Here is a 25,872-nt window from a genome sequence, read left to right as displayed (position 1 = left end):
AAAAATATATATATATATCTTTCTGACAAACAGAAGTGCAACTTTAAACACTTCTGCACCGTCTTCCGCACATCAACCCCATGGTGTGGAAGGCGAGATCTCCAGTGCTGTAAATGTAAAAAAAAAAAAAAACACACACAACACACACATTTAATGTCTCTCACATTTCAGACATAAAACTATCCCCCCCCCCCACGTGTACAAAGCAGTGTTGGTTATAGTGTAATAAAGTGAGATTACGGTCATTTCTTACTATTGTGGCCTCTATTCCAGCTTGTTGCAGTAGCTCCAGTAAATGGGAATACTGACATCTGATGTGACGTTTAGTGCACAGATTGTCTGCCTTGATGATTAAAATCTGGATAAGTGAAAGCTTCAGTAAGGTCACATCCCGGGGGACCCAAGGGACGGGTACATTTTCCCCACACACAGCAAGTTCAGACCCTGAGAAAAAATAAAAGAACGGAGGAGTATAATAAAATGAGAGATTGATTTTATATTATATATATATATATATATATATATATATATATATATATATATATATATATATATATATATATATATATATATATATATATATATATATATATATAAAAACACATTTATTCTGATAGTCATGTAGTATTGTCTCCATTATAGCCACAGGTTGACTCTGACTATCATAGGAAATAAATATGCTCATCAGTGCCATCTAGTGGCCATATTGTGGTATTTTCTGCATTCGCACATTCAAACTGCAGAGAATATAACCCGAGAACTTTTTATTTTGTGTCTTTTGCACAGAACAAATTTACATGCAGTTTCTATGGACAGTTTATATATATATATATATATATATATATATATATATATATATATATATATATATATATATACACCTTAATAAATTCAGATTGTCATAACAGAACAGGATATTTTCAGATCGTTATAAAAAAATCTTTCACAAGTTGACCAGCACTACGTAAAGTCAGGAGATGCTGGGAAAAAGTCCAAGAGATGTCCGACACTGACACAGCCACTGGAAAGAGGATTTTTCTGCAGCAGTCTGCAGAGACATAATATATATATATATATATATATATATATATATATATATATATATATATATATACACACACACACACACACACACACAAACACCCCCCTATGTCTATCTACACAAAGGGGATAATTTACTAAAGGCAAATCCACTTTGCACTACAAGTGCACTTGGAAGTGCAGTCGCTGTAGATCTGAGGGGAAGCTCTGCTAATTTTACATCCAATCCTGTGGATGCTAAAATGCTGTTTTTTATTTTCCTTGCATGTCCCCCTCAGATCTACAGCGACTGCACTTTCAAGAGTACTTGCAATGCAAAGTGGATTTTCCTTTAGTAAATAACCCCCAAAATCTCACATTTTTGTAAATATTTTCTCCTATCTTTTCAGGTGACAACACTGAAGAAATGACACTTTTCTACAATGTTGTGTAGTGAGTGTACAGCTTGTATAACAGTGTAAATTTGCCGTCCCCTCAAAATAACTCAACACACAGCCATTAAACTGCTGGCAACAAAAGTGAGTACACCCACATTTTCACTTAGGGGTGTACTCACTTTTGTTGCCAACGGTTTAGACATTAATGGCTGTGTGTTGAGTTATTTTGAGGGGACAGCAAATGTACACTGTTATACAAGCTGTACACTCACTACACAACATTGTAGCAAAGTGTCATTTCTTCAGTTTTGTCACATGAAAAGATATTTTCTTCTATTTACAAAAATGTGAGGGGTGTACTCACTTTTGTGAGGGCTGCGGCAAGGTGAGAGACCAGTTTTTTTTGGGGGGGGGGGAGCTCTCCTTTAACCACCCCCCCCTCTCACCACCTCTAGTCGAAGAGGTGGATCTTAGACAGGAAGGCAATTTTAGCCTTGCCTAGGGCAGCACAAAACCAAAATACAGCACTGCGCACACACACACACTATACCATTTAACCTAGAATTACCTGAGTCTTTGGCTGGTTCACCCGGGAGGCATGGTGCCAACAGTGCTGCACATGTATGTAGATCTTCATGTAGGGGGGAAGCTTCCAGCAGCTTCTTGTGCAGCTCCCTCAGGTTTGGGATCACACCCTCCATCTCCAACAAACTCTTCACCCACAGAACGTGATCTGAAAATCATCATTGGATTCAATGTCTGGGGCTTCTATAGAGAAAAAGGAAAAAGGAAATGCAACTGTCACCACCGTTTACGACCTTCCATCAACTACGACAGCTTATCGGACTCTCCAACCATCCAACAGACATCAGACATCCCATTTCCCAGAATAACGAGACTTGATCTGTGTTCTGGTTTCAAATGCAAGACAACTTTAATGGTTAGCTCTCAAGTTTATATACAGTTCAAGCATGAAAGGAACAATCAAACTCTCCACCCACACATCACACCCTGGGGGGGCTTCAATATACTTCAGATGGCTAATTGCTAAACATTCCAGACTTCTCGGCGCCGGTCTATAATTAACATGACCTAATCACTGCACCTGAGAAGTCACATTCCTTCATTAACAGAATTCAAACAAAACACCATCACACAATGAATTCCCCTCAAACCACATCTTTAGACAGACGTTCTGTCTCCACATACAGCTTGACAAGTTCCATTCCACACACAAAACAGTATTTAGCATACATAATGAGAGATCCTGGACCAGACTCAATTAGCATGTCAACAGTCTACACAGAGAGATCTTCTCCTTAAAGGGTCACTAAAGGAAAAAAAAATATTATTTTTAAACATGTTATACTTACCTCCACCGTGCAGTTCGTTTTGCACAGATTATCCCCAGATCCATGTCTTCTGGGGTCCCCCGACGCCTGTCTCTGGTCCTCCCCACAATTAGTAACCACAGTCATGCGAGAGAGCTCGCATGGTGGTCACTAATTGCGGGCGCGCTCCCGTGATACAGCGAGCGGCCATAGCCGCTCACTGTATCACTCGGCCCCGCCCCTCGGCGCGCCGCGTCACTGGATGTGATTGACAGCAGCGCCAGCCAATGGCTGCGCTGCTCTCAATCTATCCGCTCTAGCCAATCAGCGGCCAGGCTGAGCGGCGAAGAGGATATCGGGACCGCGCAGGACTTTCAAGGGGTCAGGTAAGTAAAACAGGGCTCGGGGGGGCAGCAGCAGATGTTGTTTCACCTTAATGCATAGATTGAGGTTATTATCACTTTCCCTCCATTACCATCCCAGTGACAACAGCTCCCTTATTTGTTGTCATAGGGAAAGGAAGTGAGGTAAAATCTCCTGAACGGGGTCATGGATAGAAATAAAAAAAAGTCCAACGACGTGTCAATCACGAAACGTACGTTGAGGCGCCTGGTTACGTTCAAAACTACGCACTTCCGGTCCTCTGGCCTGGAACGCACGCCAGCTCTCCAAGCGAGGAACTGGTATCCGGATTGGATTACTTTCAGTTCCCCAACGAGGAACTTTCATCACAGCCTATCCTGCCATGCTGACTAGCCTCAGTGCCGGGTCCAAGACACTTTCAAAGTAAGAGGCTATTTGGCTATGCTGTTTTATCTGTGATTTATTTTAAATAAACTGTACTTTACTATGGTGGTTTCCCCTCTGCCTCCTTTATGAGAGTGTTTGAATCCTGGAAACATAGAGCCGCGCAGCTGAATCATTCTACTGGTTTAGTGACCAACTTGCTGTATTTGACCTTTTCTAACAAACTAGGTCAACACCTTGTGGTAAGGAGCCATCTATTAGTGCACATTTGGGGGATCTTCTTGGTGGAGGTGGACACCTTTTACGAATGAACTTTCAACAATTTGCATCCGATAGAGATTAACCTTGATTGGATCTTATCTGAACACTTTTTTGATTGGACTCTTATTATTATGATCATTATTGTTTCATTTATTCAATTTTTTATTTTTTCACTTATTCAAATGTATTTTTGCCAGTGTGCTATTGTTCACTTAGTCTGCCTATGTTGGTTTAGATTTACCATCTGATATTATTTATCATTTATTTATTAATTCACTATATGTGTTATTTAGTTTTAGCGCCCCCTATATATGCCATTTCTGTTTAATTCAGACCTGTGTTTGAGGTCTCAATTTCAGGGGAGCTGCTCATCCACTATAATTATATATGTTGTTGTCACATTAATTTATAATTTTTGGCGCGAGATACCACAATTCCCAGTAGACGGAAATACAACAGTCTCTGGGACAATTTCTATTGGATCCAAACGACAGGACTTGGAGTGAATTTCTTGTAGTAGGGAAGGTGCTCCTATACACAGTATATTCGCGGTGATCCCGGTGCTTCCCCTCAAGGGTCCCCACTCACCAGATGTAGCTCCTCCCCACCAGAGGTATAAGGCATGTAATATAGGCTTCCCAAGTATGCACCGCTCCAGTCCTCTCCTCAGTAGATCTCAGCTGTCCACTTTAGTGTCCTTCCAGACCCACAAGATCCAATGATCCCTCAGAGGAGACAAAATACTCCCATAGTGTAGTACTTGTGATAAAAAATATTTTATTACAGCCAAAGGCTGTCAAAAAAAGGCCGCACTGTACAGAGTATACGGCTTAAAACAAATTAAAAATAAAAGCAATAATAAAAAAGCTCAGGTGCAATCGAGCGTAGCTCATGCAACTCTGTAGCTATGCCGGGTAAACCGAAGCGTCTGTGGTTTGCAGCGTGCGCTCCAGTTGCGTTCCACCTCACGCTTTCCCGGAAGTGACGTAATGCGCAACTCCGCCTGACTCGCATTTCGTAATGACGTCTTCTGAACGCCTGAGCTTTTTTATTATTGCTTTTATTTTTTATTTGTTTTAAGCCGTATACTCTGTACAGTGCGGTCTTTTTTTGACAGCCTTTGGCTGTAATAAAATATGTGTTATCACAAGTACTACACTATGGGAGTATTTTTTTCTCCTCTGAGGGATGATTGGATCTTGTGGGTCTGGAAGGACGCTAAAGTGGACAGCTGAGATCTGCTGAGGAGAGGACTGGAGCGGTGCATACTTGGGAAGCCTATATTACATGCCTTATACCTCTGGTGGGGAGCTACATCTGGTGAGTGGGGACCCTTGAGGGGAAGCACCGGGATCACCGCGAATATACTGTGTATAGAAGCACCTTCCCCACTACAAGAAATTCACTCCAAGTCCTGTCGTTTGGATCCAATTGAAATTGTCCCAGAGACTGTTGTATTTTCTTTCTACTGTTTGATTATATGACCCTTCTATATGGAGTAGTGTCTGAACCTTTTGGACTACCACACTTTACATTTCAAGCTGCTGCTTGATCTTTATTATTTAAAACATTTTTTGGATGTTTTTGGTTTTGTAATAATTACCTACAGGTATCTTATGACCCTGAAGACCTATGAGGGGTGGCAGGTCACAGTTTGTTGGGGCCATCACTCACACCTGATGCTGGCTTGCTCTTGGGTCCATTGATCACAATATTGTTTATTATCACATTATATGGTATACATATACATATATTTCGTCACACTTTGGTATTGCACTTTTATAGCTTTTTTTGTATTGTTTACCATTTTAATTTCTTCACTTCACACCTTCACATCTGGTAAGGTTGTAGGAGGGAGTGCATAGGCAGCGCCACTACCCTCACTTTTACACATATTTTTATTTTATTTTACCTACTCCTTTGGGGTTGGGGGGGCAGCAGCCAGCTTTTACGTTCCTAAGCGTAGGTTTATACACATTGGGGCAGATCCACGTACAGCAGCGCATTTATCCGCCGGGCATATCGTATTTAAGATACACTACGCCGCCGTAAATTATTATTATTTTTTTAAAATCCGCTCCGTAAGTTACGGCGGCGTAGTGTATCTTTGGCGGCGTAAGGGCGCGCAATTCAAATCGTTGTGATGGGGGGCGTGTTTTATGTAAATACGTCGTGACCCGACGTAAACGACATTTTTTTTTAACCGTGCATGCGCCGTCCGTGGGGGTATCCCGGTGCGCATGCTCAAAATGAAACCGGAACAAGCCAATGCTTACGACGAGGACGTCATTCTACACAAATCCCTATTCGCGAACGACTTACGCAAATGACGTAAAAAATTCTAATTTTGACGCGGGAATGACGGCCATACTTAACATTGAGTACGCCACCATATAGCAGCTTTAACTATACGCCGGAAAAAGCCGAACGCAAACGACGTAAAAAAAATGCGCTGGCCGGACGTACGTTCGTGGATCGCCGTAACTAGCTAATTTGCATACTCGACGCGGAATTCGACGGAAACGCCACCTAGCGGCCGGCGGAAAAATGCACCTAAGATCCGACGGCGTACTAAGACGTACGCCTGTCGGATCGATCCCAGATGCAGTCGTATTTTGTTTTGTAGATACAAAACAAAGATACGACGCGGGAACTTAAAAAATTACGCGGCGTATCAATAGATACGCCGGCGTAATTCTTTTGTGGATCTGCCCCATTATTATTAGTATATTGTGTTTTGTTTGTTAAAAATACACAAATAGCGATTTGCGTTTAAACAACTGCTGTGCAAATAAAAAAAAATAAAAAACAAAAAACAAAACGACCGCCATTTTATTGCCTAGGCCCTAGGGTGTCTGCTATGGAAGTATTTTTAGGTACCGTAGTTTGTTGCCATTCCCCAAGCATGCAACATTTTAAAGCGTGACACGCCGGGTATCTATTAACTTAGCGTAACGCCATCTTTCACTTGTTACCAAAAATTGGGTTAAAAAAATTAGTTTTGCCTTTTTTTTTTTATTCATTCATTAAAGTGATCCCCCCCCCCCCCCCCAAAAAAAAGTTTCAAAAACTGCTGCACAAATACCGTGTGACATAAAAAATTGCAACAATCACCATTATATTCCCTAGGGTCTCTGATAAAAAAATAAAAAAAGTACTAAATATTGTGAGATAGACATAATAAAGAAATAATAAAAATAAAATATTTTAGTATATTGTGATATATACATATATACCTCGGGCTAGATTCAGTAAGAAGATACGCCGCGTAACTTCTGTAATGCGCCGGCGTATCTTCTTTCTGTATTCAGAAAGCAAGATACGCCGGAATTTTGCTAAGATCTGACCGAAGTAAGACTCTTACGCCGTCGTATCTTAGGGGTGCATATTTACGCTGGCCGCTAGGTGGCGCTTCCGTTGATTTCGGCGTAGAATATGCAAATGAGCAAGATACGCCGATTCAGAAACGTACGTGCGCCCGGCGGATTTTTTTTTTTACGTCGTTTGCGTAAGGCTTTTTCCGGCGTAACGTTACTCCTGCTATATGAGGCGTATCCAATGTTAACCAATTAAGGACCGCCTCCTGCACATATACGTCGGCAGAATGGCACATCTGGGCACAAGCACCTACAGGTACGTCCTGTACTAGTACCCAGCCGTGAGTCGCGGGCGCGCCGCCGGTCCGAAGCTCCGTGAACGGGACAGCGGGTCCTGCGGACCCGATCGCCGCTGGAGTGCGGCGATCGGTCCCCGGAGCTGAAGAACAGGGAGAGCCGTGTGTAAACACGGCTTTCCCGTTCTTCACTGTGGCGGCGTCATCGATCGTGTGATCCCTTTTATAGGGAGACTCGATCGATGACGTCACACCTTCAGCCACACCCCCCTACAGTTGTAAACACACACTAGGTGAACCCTAACTCCTACAGCGCCCCCTGTGGTTAACTCCCAAACTGCAACTGTCATTTTCACAATAAAGAATGCAATTTAAATGCATTTTTTGCTGTGAAAATGACAATGGTCCCAAAAATGTGTCAAAATTGTCCGAAGTGTGCGCAATAATGTCGCAGTCACGAAAAAAAAAAAAAAAAAAAAAAAAAAAAAATCGCTGATCGCCGCCATAAGTAGTAAAAAAAAAAAAAATTATAAAAATGCAATAAAACTATCCCCCCTTTTTTGTAAACGCTATAAATTTTGCACAAACCAACCGATAAACGCTTATTGCGATTTTTTTTTACAAAATGTAGAAGAATACGTATCGGCCTAAACTGAGGAAAAAAAATGTTTTTTTTATATATTTTTGGGGGATATTTATTATAGCAAAAAGTAAAAAATATTGCATTTTTTTCAAAATTGTCGCTCTATTTCTGTTTATAGCACAAAAAATAAAAACCGCAGAGGTGATCAAATACCACCAAAAGAAAGCTCTATTTGTGGGGAAAAAAAGGACGCCAATTTTGTTTGGGAGCCACGTCGCACGACCGCGCAATTGTCTGTTAAAGCAACGCAGTGCCGAATTGTAAAAACCCCTTGGGTCATTTAGCAGCATATTGGTCCGGTCCTTAAGTGGTTAAATATGGACATCGGGACAGCGGCGAATTTTGCGTCGTTTACGTCATTTGCGTAAGTCATTCGCGAATAGGGCTTTGCATAAATTACGTTCACGTCGAAAGCATTGACCATTTGCGACGTGATTAGGAGCATGCGCACTGGGACACGTTCACGGATGGCGCATGCGCCATTCGTGAGAAACGTCATTTACGCGGGGTCATGTTTTATTTACATAAAACACGCCCACCTCTTCTCAATTTGAATTTGGCGCGCTTACGCCGGCAGATTTACGCTACGCCGCCGTAACTTAGGGCGCAGGTTCTTTGTGAGTCCAGCCCCTGCCTCACTAAGTTACGGCGGCGTAGCGTATCTGAGATACGCTACGCCCGCACAAACTTACGGCGGGCTATCTGAATCTAGCCCATAAAGTTTTATGTATTCGTAAATAAATATATATATATATATATACATACATACACACACACACACATATACATATACATACATTATATATATATATATATATATATATTTTTTTTTTATATAAAATAGGGTGTGCAATTTCGAGTCACATTTACTAGATTTAGCCTCATCTTTTATATTTTCCTAGAAAATTGGGCGATACATTGCCCGTTTGCGCCCTAAAACTGTGTTCTTTACTGAGAATTTGCATTCGATAAATTGTTGCGCTAATTTCGCGCGACAAATGTAAGAAATACGAACGACCGTCATTTAATTCTCCGGGGTCGCGGCGTTCATGAAGATGTTTTCGGGGCTTTGAACTAATCTTCAGGCCTAAAAAGGCGCCTTCTAACACGTGCACAAAAAAAATAAACGCAAAACCAACTCCCCGTGTACAGAATCGCTTTCTAACGAGGCCCCCAGATCAGACTTCACTTGCTGCTTGCTTTGTTAGACAATTCCAGCCTTTTTTTCCACGACCTTCAGTCTGAGCACTGCTGTACCCTCAGGATAACAGACAGCAATCACAAAGCATGCACACACACATCCCCCACCTCAGACGGCGCTCCAGCATCCTATCAGCTCCCCCGAGCAATCTCCCTCTCATCTTCCAACCGCTTGACAAGAAAAGACAAGGGGAGGACTGAAAAAACACGGCGCACACAGCACTTCCGGCAACACGGCGCCTGCGCGACGCTCTAGCAGCGCATCGCCTAGCAACCCCTCTGGAGTGGGGAAACTTTGCGTGGGGGGAGGAGTTCCGGAGAAGCCGTCTCCGCCAATCAGCGCACAGAACGCAGGCGCAGTGCCGACTCTCTGTTGTACTTTGCAGCCTTCGGGGCTCGCTTTGCGGCTCCGCTTTCTGATTGGTCGCGGCTTAGAGCGAAGCGAGTAGGGGGGGGTGGGAGTTTTGTCTGCCTGCTTCCCGTTATCGCGGAGGGTTATGGGGCAGGCCCCGGGAAGTACGGAGCGGTGTGAGGCGCTGGGCGGTGGTGTGTCTCGGGGGTGAGTGTGTCTCTGTCATAGTAACCTCCCCCCTTCCTCCAACGGCGGCTCACCACCTGCCAGGCCGGTACCCGCTCCCTGCACCCACTACTCCGCAACAATGGCAGCCAGTGTTCAATAAACAGCCCTGACTGAGGAGGCCATGATCCCTCCGCCGTCCCTCTACCCCATTGTGGTGTCCTATACCTTCTCCCCTCCCCCACACTGCTGTGTCCTGTCTATGGAAGGTGTGTATGGGCCTCAGGCCTGCTCTGCACTCCAATCTACACACCTCATCACTGGGCTTTGTTTACATCAAGCTGGGTTGTGCTGCACAGCAAAGCTTTGTTTACATTGGGCTGTGCCCCTATAAATTGGCTTTGTTTATACAGGGCTGAGCTGTGCCCCACAAACTGGCTTTGTTTACATGAAGCTTTATTGTGCCCCACAGCTTGGCCTTGTTTACATGAAGCTGAATTGTGCTGCGCAACTTGGCTTTGTTTACACAGGGCTAAATTGTGCCCACAGAGGTTGGCGTGGTTTACATTGGGCTGTTCATTGCCAGCCTAATTGTGCCCCAAACTAGGCTTTGTTTATACAGGGCTGAGCTGTGCCCCACTAATTGGCTTTGTTTACATGAAGCTTTATTGTGCCCCACAGCTTGGCCTTGTTTACATAAAGCTGAATTGTGCTGCGCAACTTGGCTTTGTTTACACAGGGCTGAATTGTGCCCACAGAGGTTGGCGTTGTTTACATTGGGCTGTTCATTGCCAGCCTAATTGTGCCCCACCTAGGCATTGTTTATACAGGGCTGAGCTGTGCCCCACAAACTGGCTTTGTTTACATGAAGCTTTATTGTGCCCCACAGCTTGGCCTTGTTTACATGAAGCTGAATTGTGCTGCGCAACTTGGCTTTGTTTACACAGGGCTGAATTGTGCCCACAGAGGTTGGCGTTGTTTACATTGGGCTGTTCCTTGCCAGCCTAATTGTGCCCCACCTAGACTTTGTTTATACAGGGCTGAGCGGTGCCCCACTAATTGGCCTTGCTTACATGAAGCCTAATTGTGCTGCACAACTTGGCTTTGTTTACGCTGGGCTGTGCCTTGCCAGCCTAATTGTGCCCCAACTAGGTTTTGTTTATACAGGGCTGAGCGGTGCCCCACAAATTGGCTTTGTTTACATGAAGCTGAATTGTGCTGCACAACTTGGCTTTGTTTACACAGGGCTGCATTGTGCCCACATAGGTTGGCATGGCTTACATTAGGTTGTTCATTGCCAGCCTAATTGTGCACCACCTAGGCATTGTTTATACAGGGCTGAGTGGTGCCCCACTAATTGCCTGTGTTTACATGAAACTTAATTTTACCCCACAGCTTGGCTTTGTTTACATGAAGCCTAATTGTGCTGCACAACTTGGCTTTGTTTACACAGGGCTAAGTTGTGCAGCACAGAGGTTGGCGTTGTTTACATTGGGCTGTTCATTGCCAGCCTATTTGTGCCCCAACTAGACTTTGTTTATACAGGGCTGAGCGGTGCCCCACTTATTGGCCTTGTTTACATGAAGCCTAATTGTGCTGCACAACTTGGCTTTGTTTACGCCGGGCTGTGCCCTGCCAGCCTAATTGTGCCCCAACTAGGCTTTGTTTATACAGGGCTGAGCTGTGCCCCACTAATTGGCTTTGTTTACATGAAGCTGAATTGTGCCCCACAGCTTGGCCTTGCTTACATGAAGCCTAATTGTGCTGCACAACTTGGCTTTGTTTACACAGGGCTGAATTGTGCCCACAGAGGTTGGCATTGTTTACATTGGGCTGTTCATTGCCAGCCTAATTGTGCCCCACCTAGGCATTTTTTATACAGGGCTGAGCGGTGCCCCACTTATTGGCCTTGTTTACATGCAGCCTAATTGTGCTGCACAACTTGGCTTTGTTTACACAAGGCTGAACTGTGTCCACAGAGGTTGGCGTTGTTTACATTGGGCTGTTCCTTGCCAGCCTAATTGGGCCCCACATAGGCTTTGTTTATACAGGGCTGAGCTGTGCCCAACAAATTGGCTTTGTTTACATGAAGCTTAACTGTGCCCCACAGCTTGGTTTTGTTTACATGAAGCCTAATTGTGCTGCACAACTTGGCTTTGTTTACATGAAGCGTAATCACGCTGCACAAATTGGCTTTGTTTACGCCGGGCTATGCCTTGCCAGCCTAATTGTGCCCCACCTAGGCATTGTTTATACAGAGCTGAGCGGTGCCCCACTAATTGGCTTTGTTTACATGAAGCTTTATTGTGCCCCACAGCTTGGCCTTGTTTACATGAAGCTGAATTGGGCTGCGCAACTTGGCTTTGTTTACACAGAGCTGAATTGTGCCCACAGAGGTTGGCATTGTTTACATTGGGCTGTTCATTGCCAGCCTAATTGTGCCCCACCTAGGCATTGTTTATACAGGGCTGAGCGGTGCCCCACTAATTGCCTGTGTTTACATGAATCCTAATTGTGTTGCACAACTTGGCTTTGTTTACGCCGGGCTGTGCCTTGCCAGCCTAATTGTGCCCCAACTAGGCTTTGTTTATACAGGGCTGAGCGGTGTCCCACAGCTTGGCTTTGTTTACATGAAGCTGAATTGTGCCCCACAGCTTGGCTTTGTTTACACAAAGCGTAATCGCGCTCCACAAATTGGCTTTGTTTACACAGGGATGCATTGCGCCACAAAGGTTGGCTTTGTTTACATTAGGCTGTGCCTTGTCCTGCCCTATAGATTGGCTTTGTTTAAACAGGGCTGAGCTGTGCCCAACAAATTGGCTTTGTTTACATGAAGCTTAATTGTGCCCCACAGCTTGGCTTTGTTTACATGAAGCGTAATCACGCTGCACAAATTGGCTTTGTTTACACAGGGATGCATTGTGCCACAGAGGTTGGTTTTGTTTACATTGGGCTGCTCATTGCCAGCCTAGATGTGCCCCAACTAGGCTTTGTGTATACAGGGCTGAGCGGTTTCCCACAGGTTGGCTTTGTTTACATGAAGCTTAATTGTGCCCCACAGCTTGGCTTTGTTTACACAAAGCGTAATCGCGCTCCACAAATTGGCTTTGTTTACACAGGGATGCATTGCGCCACAGAGGTTGGCTTTGTTTACATTGGGCTGGGCCTTGCCATGCCCAATAGATTGGCTTTGTTTATACAGGGCTGAGCTGTGTCCCACTAATTAGCTTTGTTTACATAAGCCCCACAGCTTGGCTTTGTTTACACTGGGCTGGATTGTGCCCACAGATGTTGGCTTTGTTTACATTGGGCTGTGCCTTGCCATGCCCTATAGATTGCCTTTGCCTAAACAGGGCTGTGCTGTGTCCCACAGATTGGCTTTGTTTACACCGGATCGATTGTGGCCCCCAGCTTATCTTTGTTTACATGAAGATTAATTGTGCTGCACAAATTGGCTTTGTTTACACAGGGATGCATTGTGCCACAGGGGGTGGCTTTATTTACATTGGGCTGTGCTTTGCCATGCCCTTTAGCAGTGATGGTAAACCTTGGTGCCCTAGATGTTTTGGAACTACATTTCCCATGATGCTCCACTACACTGCAGAGTGCATCATGGGAAATGTAGTTCAAAAACATCTGGGGCGCCAAGGTTCACCATCACTGCCCTATAGATTGCCTTTGCTTAAACAGGTACAGGCCTGTGCCCCACAGCTTGGCTTTGTTTACATGAAGCTTAATTGTGCCGCACAGCTTGGCTTTGTTTACATGAAGCTAATTGTGCCGCACAGCTTGGCTTTGTTTACACAGGGCTGAATTGTGGCTTTTGTTAACATGGAGCTGACGTGTGCCACCCAGGTTTGCCTTGTTTACATTGAGTTGTGCTGGGCCCTATAGCTTTTATTTGTTTACATGGGGCTGTCTTGTGCCCTGCAGATGGACCGTGTTTAAACAGGGCTGTGTCCCAGGGATTGGCTTTGTTTGCATGAGGCTGCACTGTGTTCTGCAGACTGGCCTTGTTTATACAGGGCTGCACTGTGCCCCACACATTGGCTTTGTTTACATGGGGCTGTTTAGTGTTCCACAGATTGGTTTTCTTTACATGGGGCTGCACTGAATTCCGCCAATTGGCTTTGTTTACATGGGGCTGTTCAGAGTACCACAGATTGGCCTTGTTTATACTAAGCTGTGTTGTGCTGCACAGATCAGCTTCCTTGCACAGGGTTGCACCGTGCCCCACACATGAACTTTGTTTACATGGGGCTACACTGTGTCTTACAGATTGGCTTTGTTTACACAGGACTGCCTTGTGCCACACATTGGTTTTGTTTACCAGGGGCTGCAATGAGTTCCACAGATTGGTTTTCTCTACATGAAGCAGGGCTGTGTCCCAACAGATGGACCTTGTTTACACGGGCTGCATTGTGCCCCACAGCTTAGCTTTGTTTGCTCAGAGCTGTATTGTGCCCTGCAGATTGGCTTTGTTTACATGGGGCTTCGCTGAGTTCCACAGGTTGGCCTCGCTTACTTGGTGCTGTATTCTGCTGTACAGGTTAGCTTTATTTACACAGGGCTGCATTGTGCTCCACAGATGGGCTTTGTTTACATGGGGCTGCATTATGCTGCAGAGATTGGCTTTGTTTACGCAAGGATGCCCTGTTTTCCGGAGTTCTGAAAGAACGAATGCAAATATCCCGACGCAGGGGCACTATTCCTCCCGCTGTCAGTGACGCAGGGGCACTATTCCTCCCGCTGTCAGTGACGCAGGGGCACTATTCCTCCCGCTGTCAGTGACGCAGGGGCACTATTCCTCCCGCTGTCAGTGACGCAGGGGCACTATTCCTCCCGCTGTCAGTGACGCAGGGGCACTATTCCTCCCGCTGTCAGTGACGCAGGGGCACTATTCCTCCCGCTGACAGTGACGCAGGGGCACTATTCCTCCCGCTGTCAGTGACGCAGGGGCACTATTCCTCCCGCTGTCAGTGACGCAGGGGCACTATTCCTCCCGCTGTCAGTGACGCAGGGGCACTATTCCTCCCGCTGACAGTGATGCAGGGTCACTATTCCTCCCGCTGTCAGTGATGCAGGGTCACTGTTCCTCCCGCTGACAGTGAAGCAGGGGCACTATTCCTCCCGCTGACAGTGACGCAGGGGCACTATTCCTCCCGCTGACAGTGATGCAGGGTCACTGTTCCTCCCGCTGACAGTGAAGCAGGGTCACTGTTCCTCCCGCTGACAGTGAAGCAGGGTCACTGTTCCTCCCGCTGACAGTGAAGCAGGGGCACTATTCCTCCCGCTGACAGTGACGCAGGGGCACTATTCCTCCCACTGACAGTGATGCAGAGGCACTATTCCTCCCATTGACGTAGGGTCACTGTTCCTCCCGCTGACAGTGACGCAGGGGCACTATTCCTCCCGCTGACAGTGACGCAGGGGTACTATTCCTCCCATTGACGTAGGGGCACTATTCCTCCCGCTGACAGTGACGCAGGGGTACTATTCCTCCCATTGACGTAGGGGCACTATTCCTCCCGCTGACAGTGACGCAGGGGTACTATTCCTCCCATTGACGCAGGGGCACTATTCCTCCCGCTGACAGTGACGCAGGGGCACTATTCCTCCCGCTGACAGTGACGCAGGGGCACTATTCCTCCCATCAACGGTGGGACACGATTTTACTCCCGCTGATCACAGGCACTATGTCGATGTCCCGCAATCGTGTCACAGAGCTGAAGACGGGGAGATGTCAGTGTAAACACAACATCTCCCCATTCTTCCTAGTGACGTGTCACTGATCTTCTGTTCCCTGTCATCCGGAACAGCGATCAGTGTTGTCACTCGTAGCCACACCCCCCTAACAGTTAGAATCACTCCCTAGGACACAGTTAACCCCTTCAATGGCCACTACAGGTTAACCCCTTCACTGCCAGTGTCATTTTTACAGTAATCACAGTGCATTTCTATAGCACCGATCGCTGTAAAAATGACAATGGTCCCAAAATGGTGTCCGATGTGTCCGCCACAATGTCGCCGTCACGATAAAAATCGCTGATCGCCGCCATTACTGGGTAACAAAAAATAAAATAATAAAAATGCCATAAAACTATCCCCTTATTTTGTAGACGCTTTATCTTTTGCGCAAAGCCGCAAACCAATCAATAAACGCTTATTGCTAATTTTTTACCCAAAATATGTAGAAGAATACATTTCGGCCTAAACTGAGGATATATATATATATATATATATATATATATATATGGGATATTTATTATAGCAAAAAGTAAAAAATATAGTAATTTTCTTCAAAATTGTCGCTCTGTTTTTGAAAATTATTTTATGGGCGAGACTCAATCAACTCCTATTTGAGAAGGTTAAATGGGTTGTAAAGTTAATTTTTTTTCCTAAATATCTTCCGTTACCTTAGTGCAGTCCTCCTTCACTTACCTCATCCTTCCATTTTGCTTTTAAATGTCCTTATTTCTTCTGAGAAATCCTCACTTCCTGTTCTTCTGTCTGTAACTCCACACAGTAATGCGAGGCTTTCTCCCTGGTGTGGAGTGTCGTGCTCGCCCCCTCCCTTGGACTACAGGAAAGTCAGGACGCCCACTAACACACAGCTCCTTTTTCTATCTGCAACGTAGAGAGTGTCCTGACTCTCCTGTAGTCCAAGGGAGGGGGCGAGCACGACACTCCACACCAGTGAGAAAGCCTCGCATTACTGTGTGGAGTTACAGACAGAAGAACAGGAAGTGAGGATTTCTCAGAAGAAATAAGGACATTTAAAAGCAAAATGGAAGGATGAGGTAAGTGAAGGAGGACTGCACTAAGGTAAAGGAAGCCATTTAGGGGAAAAAAATGTTTTACTTTTACAACCTTTTTAAGGTATTTTTTAAAGCCTAACGTTTTCCAGCCCTGCCTCCCACCCCCTATCCTGCCAGGTATTACTTTATTCTTAACCACTTAAGGACCCATTCACGCAGATATACGTCGGCAGAATGGCACGGCTGGGCACATCCATGTACATGTACGTGGCCCTTTAAGCCCAGCCGTGGGGTCGCGTGCGCCGTGGGCGCGTGCACGTGACCCGGTTCCGAAGCTCCGTGGCCGCGGGACTCGCGGACCCGATCGCCGCTGGAGTCCTGCGATCGGCCCCCGGAGCTGAAGAACGGGGAGAGCTGTATGTAAACAGCTATTTATTATAGAAAAAAGTTAAAAATATTGTATTTTTTTCAAAATTGTCGCTCTATTTTTGTTTATAGCGCAAAAAATAAAAACCGCAGAGGTGATCAAATACCACCAAAAGAAAACTCTATTTGTGGGGAAAAAAGGAAGCCATTTTTGTTTGGGAGCCACGTCGCACGACCGCGCAATTGTCAGTTAAAGTGACGCAGTGCCGAATCGCAAAAACTGGCCAGGTCCTTTAGCTGCCTAAAGGTCCGGGTCTTAAGTGGTTAAATGGTGAAGCCAGCTATACTCACCTGAGTCCTTCCACCCAGGTCCCAGGCTGACACTATTTCCGCCTGTGGGGATTGCTAAGTTCAGCGCTGCACATTTACAATCGCCGTCTAGTCCCCTTGGTCCGACCTCGGTAGTCTTTTGGATCCTGAGAGAACCCCTCCGCTGGCCAACCAATGGGAATTGTCCACAATCCGCAGCCAGTGATGTGGACACCCGGAAGAAGGATCTTTCCAGGAAGTAAACGGAGAGAAGGACCCTACGCTGGATGGTCACATGACTGGCGCTTAAAGCGAAAGTAAACCCATCAATTCAACAGTTTCAAAAAGCAGTTACATTCCTGGCATGCCGGGAATGCTAACTGTCACATTGGTTGTGCTCTCAACCAAACTGTCAAACCATCCAATGGCTGGTGTCATAACTGATCACATGTGCAGCACCATGGCAGTTGAAGATTAAACAGAGGCCACGATGGCAGCTTCCTTGCCTGAAAATTATAGGAGGGTTTACTTCCACTTTAAGGTAAGTGAAAATGGGGATTTGGAAAGATTTCTATTTTTCTAGATTTGGCAATCGGATAGAGAGGGGTTCATTTTATCCTGGAATTTCAATCTGCAGCTTTCATTAACCACTTAAGCCCCGGACCTTTAGGCAGCTAAATGCCCAGGCCAGGTTTTGCGAATTCGGCACTGCGTCGCTTTAACAGACAATTGCGCGGTCGTGCGACGTGGCTCCCAAACAAAATTGGCGTCCTTTTTTCCCCACAAATAGAGCTTTCTTTTGGTGGTATTTGATCACCTCTGCGGTTTTTATTTTTTGCGCTATAAACAAAAATAGAGCGACAATTTTGAAAAAAATTTAATATTTTTTACTTTTTGCTATAATAAATATCCCCCACAAACATATATAAACATTTTTTTTTTCCTCAGTTTAGGCCGATACGTATTCTTCTACCTATTTTTGGTAAAAAAAATCGCAATAAGCGTTTATCGATTGGTTTGCGCAAAATTTATAGCGTTTACAAAATAGGGGATAGTATTATTGCATTTTTATATATTTTTTTTTTTTTTACTACTATTGGTGGCGATCAGCGATTTTTTTCGTGACTGCGACATTATGGCGGACACTTCGGACAATTTTGACACATTTTTGGGACCATTTAAATTGCATTGTTTATTGTGAAAATGACAGTTGCAGTTTGGGAGTTAACCACAGGGGGCGCTGTAGGAGTTAGTGTTCACCTAGTGTGTGTTTACAACTGTAGGGGGGTGTGGCTGTAGGACTGACGTCATCAATCGAGTCTCCCTATATAAGGGATCACTCGATCGATACGTCGCCACAGTGAAACACAGGGAAGCCGTGTTTACATACGGATGTCCCCGTTCTTCAGCACCGGGGAGCGATCACGACGGAGCGGCTATAAACGAATAGCCGCGCCGTCGTCCCGGATCGCTCCCCGAGGTGAGCCGCACTCAGCGGGGGTGGTCCCTATTGCTAGAAGGCAAGGACGTATCAATACGCCCATCTGCCTGTCCGTGCCATTTTGCGGACGTAAATAGTCGTGCGGCGGGCGTTAAGTGGTTAATATATCTAGTGATCTGCTCATCAAAGTGGAGCTCCACCCAAAAATGGAACGTCCGCTTTTTCGGTTCCTCCCCCCCTCCGGTGTCACATTTGGCACCTTTCAGGGGGGAGCAGTTATCTGTGTAATCCAGGTATTTTGCTCCCACTTCCGGGCATAGATACCCGAACCACCCGCGGGTATCTACGCCACTTTCAGCTCCTTCTCCGTCCCCCCCGCTGACTTCTGGGAGACACACAGGTCCCAGAAGACAGCAGGTACCAGTGGGATCGCGCAGCGCGAGTCGCGCATGCGCAGTAGGGAACCAGGAAGTGAAGCTGCACGGCTTCACTTCCTGATTCCCTTACCAAAGATGGCGGCGGCATCATCACCCGAGACCCGAGCGGTAGATCGGCTTTGGGAGCCGACATCGCGAGCGCCCCGGACAGGTAAGTGTCCTTATTTTAAAAGTCAGCAGCTGCAGTATTTGTATCTGCTGACTTTAAAAAAATAATTGTCAGAACTCTGCTTTAATGTCACCCTGTCACATTCGTTGACGTGCATCTCTGGCTAAAGACTACAAAGGGTTTAAGGGCCGTTTCACACGGGCTTCAGAGCAGTGTGAACAACAAGCTTTGACTAAGGCTCGGTTCACACTGCCACAGCCTGCGGTGCGACTTTGCCAGGCAACTTCCTGGCAACTTGAGTACTAATTTGATAGACGTATAGAACAGGGCTCGACAACATTTTTTTTGTGAGCTGGCGCCATCTGGTGGTGGCCGTTGGTATTACAAGTAAAGCATTACAAGTTAAACAGCAATTCTAATGTAATTTTTCACTATTTTCACTGCCATCTTCTTCTCTCTAATTAGAACCCCCAAACATTATATATATTTTTTATCCTAACACCCTAGAGAATAAAATGGCGATCGTTGCAATACTTTCTGTCATGCCGTATTTGCGCAGCGGTCTTCCAAGCGCACTTTATTGGGAAAAAATTACACTTTTTTTAATTAAAAAATAAGACAACAGTAAAGTTATCCCCATTTTTTTTAATATTATGAAAGATAATGTTACGCCGAGTAAATTCATACCCCACATGTCACGCTTCAAAATTGCGTCCGGCCGTGGAATGCCGACAAACTTTTACCCTTTAAAATCTTCATAGGCGACGTTTAAAAAAATCTACAGGTTGCATGTTTTGAGTTACAGAGGAGGTCTAGGGCTAGAATTATTGCTCTCGCTCTACCAATTGCGGCGATACCTCACTTGTGTGGTTTGAACACCGTTTACATATGCGGGCGCTGCTCACGTATGTGTTTGCTTCTGCGCGCATGCTCGTCGGGACGGGGCGCGTTTTCTAGCTCCTAACTTTTTTTTTAGCTGGCTCCTAGATTCCAAGCAAATTTGTCAAACCCTGGTATAGAATAGAAGTCACCTTGAAGTAGTACAGGAACCTTTTCTAAAGTTGAAGCAACTTCAGTAGTGCTATTTACCGTATATGCTCGAGTATAAGCCGACCCGAATATAAGCCGAAGGCACCTAATTTTGCCACAAAAAAAAATGGGAAAACGTATTGACTTGAGTATAAGCCCCTAGGGTGTCCATCTGCATGCCTCACTTTGCTACACTGTGTACATGTGCATGCCTCGCTGTGCCCGTGCCTCACTGTGCCCATGACTAGACTTACGTTTAACATGGGAGTCTATGGAAGGGGTGCCCGGCTTTGAAAAATTCAGTGCTCCCCAGCCGTAGATCCCCCCAGACAGCAAACTTTGTACACTTGTAGAGGAGAACTGGGGCTACATGTGTGCCAAGATTGGGGTCCAGGGGTCCTACGGCCGGTACCGGGTCCCCAAAGTTACCAGAGAAATTACCGTTTAACATGGGAGTCTATGGAAGGGGTGCCTGAAATGAAGAATTAGGAAAAGAGGACCCCACAATCTGGAGACTGTAAATGTTTGTAAGTCACCACATCCCTAATAATTGTAGAAAAAAACAAGGAATACCCCCTCAAGGGTGGGACTTTAAAAGTGACACAAACAAGTACAAAACTTGTTTGTGTCACTTTTAAAGTCCCACCCTTGAGGGGGCATTCCTTGTTTTTTCTAGAATTGAAGAATTAGTGCTCCCCGGCCGTAGGTCCCCCAGACAACAAACTTTGCACACTTGTAGAGGAAGAGTGGGGCTACATGTGTGCCAGAGGACCTACGGCCGGCCGGTACCGGGTCCCCAAAGTCCGGGATATCAGGCGCAAAAAGGTGACTTAAAGCGGGGGTTCACCCTATCAACGTAAAAAAAATTTTTTTTTTTTCTTTTACCATAAAATCAGGCATTGAAGCGCGAGCTACAGTATGCCTGTCCCGAATTTTTTACCCACGTACTCACCTTGTACGCGTAGGTCGAAGATACCGGGGAATGGGCGTGCCTATGGAGACGGAGGATGATTGACGGCCGGCTCTGGCGCGTCACGCTTCTCTGGAAATAGCCGAAATAGGCTTGGCTCTTCACGACGCCTGCGCATAGCCTGTGCGCAGGCGCCGTGAAGAGCCGAGACCTACTCCGGCTGTCTTCGGGGAGAGTGACGTGCCAGGGCCGGCCGTCAATCATCCTCCCTCTCCATAGGCACGCCCATTCCCCGCGGGAGCCGAAATCTACGATGTCCGATTACAAGGTGAGTCCGGGGTTAAAAAAATCGGGACAGGCATACTGTAGCTCGCGCTACAATGCCTGTCTCGATGGTAAAATCAAGCCAGTGAGGGTGAACTACCGCTTTAAGTATAAGCCGAGGGGGGCATTTTCAGCACCAAAAAATGTGCTGAAAAACTCGGCTTATACTCGAGTATATACGGTAACTGCTTCCCGACCAGCCGCCATCATTATACTGCGGCAATGTGGCTCGTTCGTAGCTGTACGCCGGCGCGGGAACTCGCTTTTGTGGGCGTGCTCCCATTGTCCAGTGGGGGGAGCCAATCGGCACGAGTCCGCCGGCCACCTGCGATCGTTCCCTGCAGTGACAGAACGGCAATCTGTGTCTGTATAAACCAGGCAGATCTCCATTCTGACAGGGGAGATCACACAGAATACTTTCTTTCTGCTATGCAGGAAGACAGATCTGTGTGTTTCCCCCGTCACACAGTCCCCCATACAGTGAGGGAACACATTTGAAGTGCCACTTGTGCTGGGGGTTCTTGTTCAGGCTCACTCCTGAGCCCGTCGTTTTCTCATCACTAGGTCTGATTGACAGGGGCCAATGGCAAACTCAGTGTGGCTCGGCAATGCCCCTGGCTCCCTCGTCGCTAGATGTGATTGACAGCAACAGGAGCCAATGGCCCAGTGTGGCTAGGCCCTGCTCCATCGTCACTAGATTTGATTGACCGCAGCATAAGCATATGGCCCAGTGTGGCTTGGCCCCACTACATCGTCACTAGATTTCATTGACCGCAGCATAAGCCAATGGCCCAGTGTGGCTTGGCCCCGCTCCTTCGTCACTAGATTTGATTGACCGCAGCATAAGCCAATGGCCCAGTGTGGTTTGGCCCAGCTCCTTCTTCACTAGATTTGATTGACCACAGCATAAGCATATGGCCCAGTGTGGCTTGGCCCCATCGTCACTAGATTTGATTGACAGCAGCATTAGCCAATGGCCCAGTGTGGCTAGGCCCTACCCCCGACTCCCTCGTCACTAGATTTGATTGACCGCAGCATAAGCCAATGGCCCAGTGTGGTTTGGCCCCGCTCCTTCGTCACTAGATTTGATTGACCGCAGCATTAGCCAATGGGCCAGTGTGGCTTGGCCCCGCTCCTTCGTCACTAGATTTGATTGATCGCAGCATTAGCCAATGGCCCAGTGTGGCTAGGCCCTGTCCCCGACTCCCTCGCCACTAGATTTGATTGACCGCAGCATTAGCCAATGGCCCAGTGTGGCTAGGCCCTGTCCCCGACTCCCTCTTCATTAGATTTGATTGACTGCAGCATTAGCCAATGGCCCAGTGTGGCTAGGCCCTATCCCCGACTCCCTCGTCACTAGATTTGATTGACCGCAGCATTAGCCAATGGCCCAGTGTGGCTAGGCCCTGTCCCCGACTCCCTCGTCACTAGATTTGATTGACCACAGCATAAGCCAATGGCCCAGTGTGGCTAGGCCCTGTCCCTGACTCCCTCGTCATTAGATTTGATTGATTGACAGCAGCAGAAGCCAATGGCAAACAGTGTAGCTCGGGGTATGATTTCGCACAAAGGACCAGCAGGGGAATTTTTTTTTTAAAATAAATGGTAAAATTATAAAGAGAACTGCTGCCTCTACAAATTGCTACCACCTAGGTGGAGTAAACAAATGAAGGAGAAAGATAAGTAGGTGTGGCGCTGTTCAGTTGGTGATAGTTGGCTCTCCTAAAAAGGTGGTGATGATATATTGATGCGGGTGTGAATGTGACAATCAGTATATAATGTGCAAAATTATGACAGAAAAAAATTATTAATAAATGGACATAAACATATGCATATAAATAAGTGGATAAACCAAAAAATGAAAGTCCTTAGTTGAACATTCAAATCAGTCCAAAAAAATTGCTGTTTAACCACTTAAGCCCCGGACCATTATGCAGGTAAAAAGGACCTTGCCCCTTTTTGCGATTCGGCGCTGCGTCGTTTTAACTGACAATTGCGCGGTCGTGCGACGTGGCTGCCAAAGAAAATTGGCGTCCTTTTTTCCCCACACATAGATCTTTCTTTTGGTGGTATTTGATCACCTCTGCGGTTTTTATTTTTTGCACTATAAACAAAAATAGAGTGACAATTTTGAAAAAAATTCAATATTTTTAACTTTTTGCTATAATAAATATCCCCCAAAAATATATTAAAAATACCTTTCTTTTCCTCAGTTTAGGCCGATACGTATTCTTCTACATGTTTTTAGTAAAAAAATCGCAATAAGCATTTATTGGTTGGTTTGCGCAAAAGTTATAGCGTTTACAAAATAGGGGATAGTTTTATGGCATTTTTATTAATAATTTTTTTTTTTACTAGTAATGGCGGCGATCAGCGTTTTTTTTCGTGACTGAGACATTATGGTGGACACATCGGACATTTTTGGGACCATTGTCATTTTCACAGCTGTGAAAATGACAATGGCAGTGAAGGGGTTAACCACTAGGGGGCGCTAAAGGGGTTAAGTGTGTCCTGATTTGTGTTTCTTACTGTAGGGGGCGTGGCTGGACGTGTGACGTCACTGATCGTCGTTCCCTATGACAGGGAACAGACGATCAGTGACAAGCCACAGAGAAGAACGGGGAAGGTTTGTTTACACTCGCCTCTCCCCGATCGGGTCCTACGGGCGCGGTCACGGAGCTTCGGACCGGGTCGCGAGCGCGCTGCCGGCGGCGCTCGCGACCCACGGCTGGGCACTTAAAGGCCGTGCTTGTGCCCAGCCGTGCCATTCTGCCGACGTATATCGGCGTTAGACGGTCCTCAAGTAATTAACCATTCAAAAAAGTCCATAAAGTGCTTGTGCTGGTGAGAAGTGATCTCGAATGCATATAAATAAACTCTGGATAAATAAATAAAGCATTCAAAACAGTTCAAGAATGTGCTTGTGCTGGTGAAGAGTAATGACTGATTGTTTTTCCCTCTTCACAAAGTGATCACAGCAAGTGTGGCTTATCCGTATTCCTATTGTGCCCACACTTACCGGAATTTCCTCATCACAGGATTTGATTGATAGCAGCAGGAGCACATGGCAAACCGTGTGGCTTGGCCCCGCTCCCTTGTCACTAGATTTGATTGAGAGAAGCAGGAGCCAATGGCAAACACAGTGTGGCTCGGCCCTGCCTCCGGCACCCTTATCACTAGGTTTGATTGACAGCAGGAGCCAATTGCAAACACGGTGCGACTTTGCTCAGCCCCCCTCATCACGGGATTTGTTTGACAGCAATGGGAGCCAATGGCAAACACAGTGTGGCTTGGCCCCGCACCCTGTTCTCTCATCACTAGGTTTGATTGACAACAGCAGGAGCCAATGGCAAACAGTGTGGCTTGGCCCCACTCTCTCCTCACTAGATTTGATTGACAGCAGGAGCCAATGGAAAACAGTGTGGCTTGGCCCCGCTCCAACGTCAATGGATTTGATTGACAGCAGCATAAGTCAATGGCCCAGTGTGGCTAGGCCCTGTCCACGACTCCCTCCTCACTAGATTTGATTGACAGCTGCAGGAGCCAATGGCAAACTGTGGCTTTGCCCCACTCTCTCTTCATTAGATTTGATTGACAGCAGGAGCAGCAGGAGTCAATGGCAAACAGTGTGGCTTGGCCCAGTTCCAACGTCAATGGATTTGATTGACAGCAGCATAAGTCAATGGCCCAGTGTGGCTAGGCCCTGTCCACGACTCCCTCGTCATTAGATTTGATTGACAGCAGCAGGAGCCAATGGCAAACACAGTGTAGCTCGGCCCTGCCCCCTCATCACAGGATTTGATTGACAGCAGCATGAGCAAATGGCCAACAGTGTGGCTTGGCCCTGCTTCCGGCACCCTCATCATTGGATTTGGTTAACAGCAGGAGCCAATTGCAAACACAGTGCAGCTTGGCCCTGTCCCCTCATCACAGGATTTGTTTGACAGCAATGGGAGCCAATGGCAAGCACGGTGTTGCTCGGTCCCCCCACCTTCGTCAATAGATTTGATTGACAGCAATGGGAGCCAATGGCAAGCACGGTGTTGCTCGGTCCCCCACCTTCGTCAATAGATTTGATTGACAGCAATGGGAGCCAATGACAAGCACGGTGTTGCTCGGCCCCGCTGTTCTCAGTGAGCCAATGAGGTGAAAGAGTGGGAACGGACAACACGGAGCTGTGGCTCGGCTCGGGTGCCCCAATAGCAAACTGCTTGCTGTGGGGGGGGGGGGGGGGCACTCAATAGTAGGAAGGGGCCAAGAGCACCGAAAACGGACCAGAGAAGAGGAGGATCGGGGCTGCTCTGTGCAAAACCACTGCGACAGAGCAGGTAAGTATGACTGGTTTGTTATTTCAAAAAACAAGACTTTAGTATTGCTTTAAAGCAACAAAAAAAATAGCTTTAGCCTTTTACAACCACTTTAACTGATAGGTTAGTGATATTAACCACTTGCTTACTGG

At 46.3% G+C, this 25,872-nt stretch overlaps 2 protein-coding genes across 4 annotated transcripts in view; one reads left to right on the top strand and one right to left on the bottom strand.

The window, feature by feature from the left end:
- Positions 1-9,467, bottom strand: part of LINS1 (lines homolog 1) — a 28,283-nt gene extending 18,816 nt beyond the window's left edge. The window contains exons 1-3 of the mRNA XM_040342324.1: positions 9,322-9,467; positions 1,987-2,186; positions 254-444 (exon numbers count right to left, since the gene is read on the bottom strand). Of these exons, the coding sequence (XP_040198258.1) occupies positions 254-444; positions 1,987-2,119 (324 nt within the window). The 5' untranslated portion in view covers positions 2,120-2,186; positions 9,322-9,467. The remainder of the gene's footprint in view (positions 1-253; positions 445-1,986; positions 2,187-9,321) is intronic.
- A 160-nt stretch (positions 9,468-9,627) lies between these two features.
- The window catches only part of ASB7 (ankyrin repeat and SOCS box containing 7), a 70,798-nt gene continuing 54,553 nt past the window's right edge, over positions 9,628-25,872 (top strand). For 2 of the 3 annotated variants that reach the window (XM_040342323.1, XM_040342321.1), the window contains exon 1: positions 9,628-9,999. The gene's annotated coding sequence lies outside the window, so the exon portion shown is untranslated. The remainder of the gene's footprint in view (positions 10,000-25,872) is intronic. The other variant, XM_040342322.1, reaches the window with a different exon arrangement.

Source organism: Rana temporaria, chromosome 3 (genome assembly GCF_905171775.1).
Source record: "Rana temporaria chromosome 3, aRanTem1.1, whole genome shotgun sequence".
Lineage (NCBI taxonomy): Eukaryota > Metazoa > Chordata > Amphibia > Anura > Ranidae > Rana > Rana temporaria.
Note: the sequence above shows the minus strand (reverse complement) of the source record. Positions and strands in the feature narration are given on the sequence as shown.